At 35.0% G+C, this 2,943-nt stretch overlaps 2 protein-coding genes and 1 long non-coding RNA gene across 4 annotated transcripts in view; 2 read left to right on the top strand and 1 right to left on the bottom strand.

The window, feature by feature from the left end:
* The window catches only part of LOC107568942 (ES1 protein homolog, mitochondrial-like), a 13,934-nt gene that overhangs the window by 7,897 nt on the left and 3,094 nt on the right, over nt 1-2,943 (top strand). The window lies entirely within an intron of this gene.
* Nucleotides 160-1,037, top strand: LOC107568986 (uncharacterized). Its single transcript, XR_001606840.1, has 2 exons — nt 160-279; nt 476-1,037. It is a non-coding gene; the product is annotated as an uncharacterized lncRNA (long non-coding RNA).
* Nucleotides 600-2,440, bottom strand: LOC107568953 (39S ribosomal protein L30, mitochondrial-like). 2 transcript variants are annotated; one of them, XM_016254956.1, is made up of 5 exons: nt 2,130-2,440; nt 1,976-2,047; nt 1,741-1,887; nt 1,570-1,643; nt 600-1,483 (listed from the first exon to the last, which is right to left on the bottom strand). In XM_016254956.1, the coding sequence occupies exons 1-5, from the start codon at nt 2,178-2,180 to the stop codon at nt 1,351-1,353; spliced, it is 477 nt and encodes a 158-aa protein (XP_016110442.1). In that variant the 5' UTR covers nt 2,181-2,440; the 3' UTR covers nt 600-1,350. The 2 variants fall into 2 exon arrangements, with proteins under 2 accessions (XP_016110442.1, XP_016110449.1); XM_016254963.1 differs by having other exon boundaries at nt 1,976-2,035.

The following is a 2,943-nucleotide window of genomic DNA, read 5'->3' as shown; positions in this document are numbered from 1 at the left end:
TTTTTTTCAGGATACTTTAATGAATAGAGATTTAAAAAGAACAGCATTTAAAAAAAAAAAAATTTTATCATGTAAATTTCTTTACCTTCCTTGCTGAATAAAAGTATTAATTTCTTTACATTTATTTTTTATTAAAACCACTTTTACATTTTTTATACACAAACACACTTTTCTGTCTTTTTTCCTTCTATAGTGGGAATCTATTGGAGCCACCAACTATTGGACAGAAGTCAGGGTCAAAGTTCACCAAGGTGGAGAAAAAGACCATCAGAGGCAAAGGTTATGACTCGGACTCAGAATCTGATGAAGATTAGAGGACTATAAAGCTCCGTCTTTCTCAGGGCTTCCAACATAACAGTCCTAAATCTTGTAACACCACTTTGTGGTCACTTTTTTGTTTGTATTTTTGCAGTGTCTATTTAATTTCTTCTCTTTCACCTTTGTCTTATGTTTGCCCATTTTACCAGAGGCAAAGGTTATGACTCGGACTCAGAATCTGATGAAGATTAGAGGACTATAAAGCTCCGTCTTTCTCAGGGCTTCCAACATAACAGTCCTAAATCTTGTAACACCACTTTGTGGTCACTTTTTTGTTTGTATTTTTGCAGTGTCTATTTAATTTCTTCTCTTTCACCTTTGTCTTATGTTTGCCCATTTTAAGATGACTGAATACCACCTGATAGTGTATTTATACTTCATTTCATATCTCTTTAGGTTTTAATGTACAGAAGCGAAACTTTTCTATGGAACATAATTCTGGTGAAGGTTCTGTCTTTAGTGCTGATTTATCATCTAAGGAAGATTGAGTTTTTGCAAGACAGAAGAATCAGACGCATTTAAACAATGGTGCAAACACAAACTCATTATTTTTGCCTCTGATAATGCTCAGATGTCCGATCAGTGAGCATTGAACAAGTGCCAAGGAAGCAAACTTCTGTATTCCACTAAGAATTTCCACCTCTTTCTCCCATTGATGTGAAGGATGTGCATTTTCTTCCTTTTATAGCAGTACATGACTTATTAAAAAAATTATATAATATGGCTGTTTTGTTCATGTCAATGAATAATTTTTTGTCTCACTGAACATATTAGTGATTTAAATATTACATCACCTGAGTGACTGATGTTTTGTAGAAGACAAAGATCTAGTAATTTACATTTTACATTCATGCAATTGGCTGTCACTATTATCCAGAGCATCTTACATTTAATTTGAAGTACACATTTACATTTGATCAGTTCTTGCGTTCCCTGGGAATGCTCTACTGTTTGAGCTACAGTAAAGAAGACTGCTATTCAAATCTTTATTAAACAACAAAAACACAGCACAAATGGTAGGCCACAAAAATTCTATGACTCGATGGCTTTTTGCTCAAGTGGTTTGAGGAGACGTTTCACCACCAGCTCGCCTTTGCTATTCAGATATGTGTTAGCCATGTCCTCTTCAGCAGGCAATCCATAGGGAAGCTTGAGAGGCTCAATCCTGCAGATAAAGATATTATTTTAATATGTTTATTCTAATGGTCAGCAATCATGTTAAACTGATTTAAATGTGCAAGTCCAGCTTACCGAACTAGATGCTTAATGATTTTCAGTAGATTGTTCACTGATGAGGTGTTCTTGTGGATACGGGGTTCATGTGCCTGGTGATAAAGAACATGTATTGAATAATATTTCACTTAAATTTGATCCTTTCTTATTAGAATACTGTAATTTTACAAAAAGATGATCACATCCCACCTTCATAAGCCCCAAACTCTTCACAACCTTCTTTTCCCAATAGGGTCGTCTCATTGTGCTTTTAACTCGTGTCACTATATGCAGTTTATGTGGGTGTTCTGGATCACCACCAAACTTGTCATGTTCTTTTGCTCGTTCCTCAAATACCTGAAGGACGAAAATATGGTGTGATGTCATTAAGTTCAATATAATTAATCGAATAAAACGATGCAAGTACATTTGAACCGTCATATACCTGTGGAGGGATGCGACTCTTAGTGAATTTAGTGCGACATGATGTGGCTTGTGTCAGATTCTGCAATGACAGCTTTAAAAAAAGGTCTCATTAAACACTTTTTTTGACATGGTTATCAAATCAATTACCATGATGAAATGTGAAAGAATCTCACCTTTGTGACACTGGAGGCAGATGTTAGAAGAGCTCGATACAGTCCTGCCATGATTACACAGACTGGCGTTGACTTGAACGCTAACGTTACTTAGGAAGGTTATTAGCTAGCAAGCTAGTTATAATTTAACATGTCCAGTTCAACACTCAATAAATGGACTAACGTTATATAGTGACCACAACCGCATGAAATAATTTAATGTTATTTACTCAAATACCCATGTTATTGTGATATTTTAACGGATAAACGTACCATAACAACTAACTACACTACAATGCATGCATGCATGTCAAATAGGTTGACTTGGAAACGGAAACGACTCTGCGTTAAAAGAGTCATTTCAAAATAAAGGTTACCCATCCGGAGCCTTAGAACGGTTCATTTCAAAGAACCGGTTAAAGATTATTCCACGATTCTGCTTCGATATTACATGTTCTAAAACTTTCCAATGAACATATAAGCACACATTGTTTATTACCGTTTTATTAAAAAAGTGTAGTGTTTAATTAACAGTTAATGTGTTTATTGTAATTTCATCTTGAACCCAAGTATATAATTTACATTTACATTAAACAATAATAAATCTCTTGGTTGTTTTTCCCCCTTGCCTAACTAAATTATTAAATTATGCTAACTAATTCGGACGTTCTAAAATAAATGTTCGAAAGAGACGATTTTCAGTTCAGCCAAGTTGTTTACTCAGAACGAATCGTTCAGACTGTTCAACAGATTCACTAAAAGGTCCGACTCGACTGAACGATTTATTTATCCAATCTAAATCACCCTTCCGCAGTGGCAGCATAGTCCTTTCCAA

The sequence above is a fragment of the Sinocyclocheilus grahami genome, unplaced genomic scaffold (assembly GCF_001515645.1).
Source record: "Sinocyclocheilus grahami isolate Dianchi unplaced genomic scaffold, SAMN03320097.WGS_v1.1 scaffold28.1, whole genome shotgun sequence".
Classification (NCBI taxonomy): Eukaryota; Metazoa; Chordata; class Actinopteri; order Cypriniformes; family Cyprinidae; genus Sinocyclocheilus; species Sinocyclocheilus grahami.
This window is presented reverse-complemented; position numbering and strand designations above follow the sequence as displayed.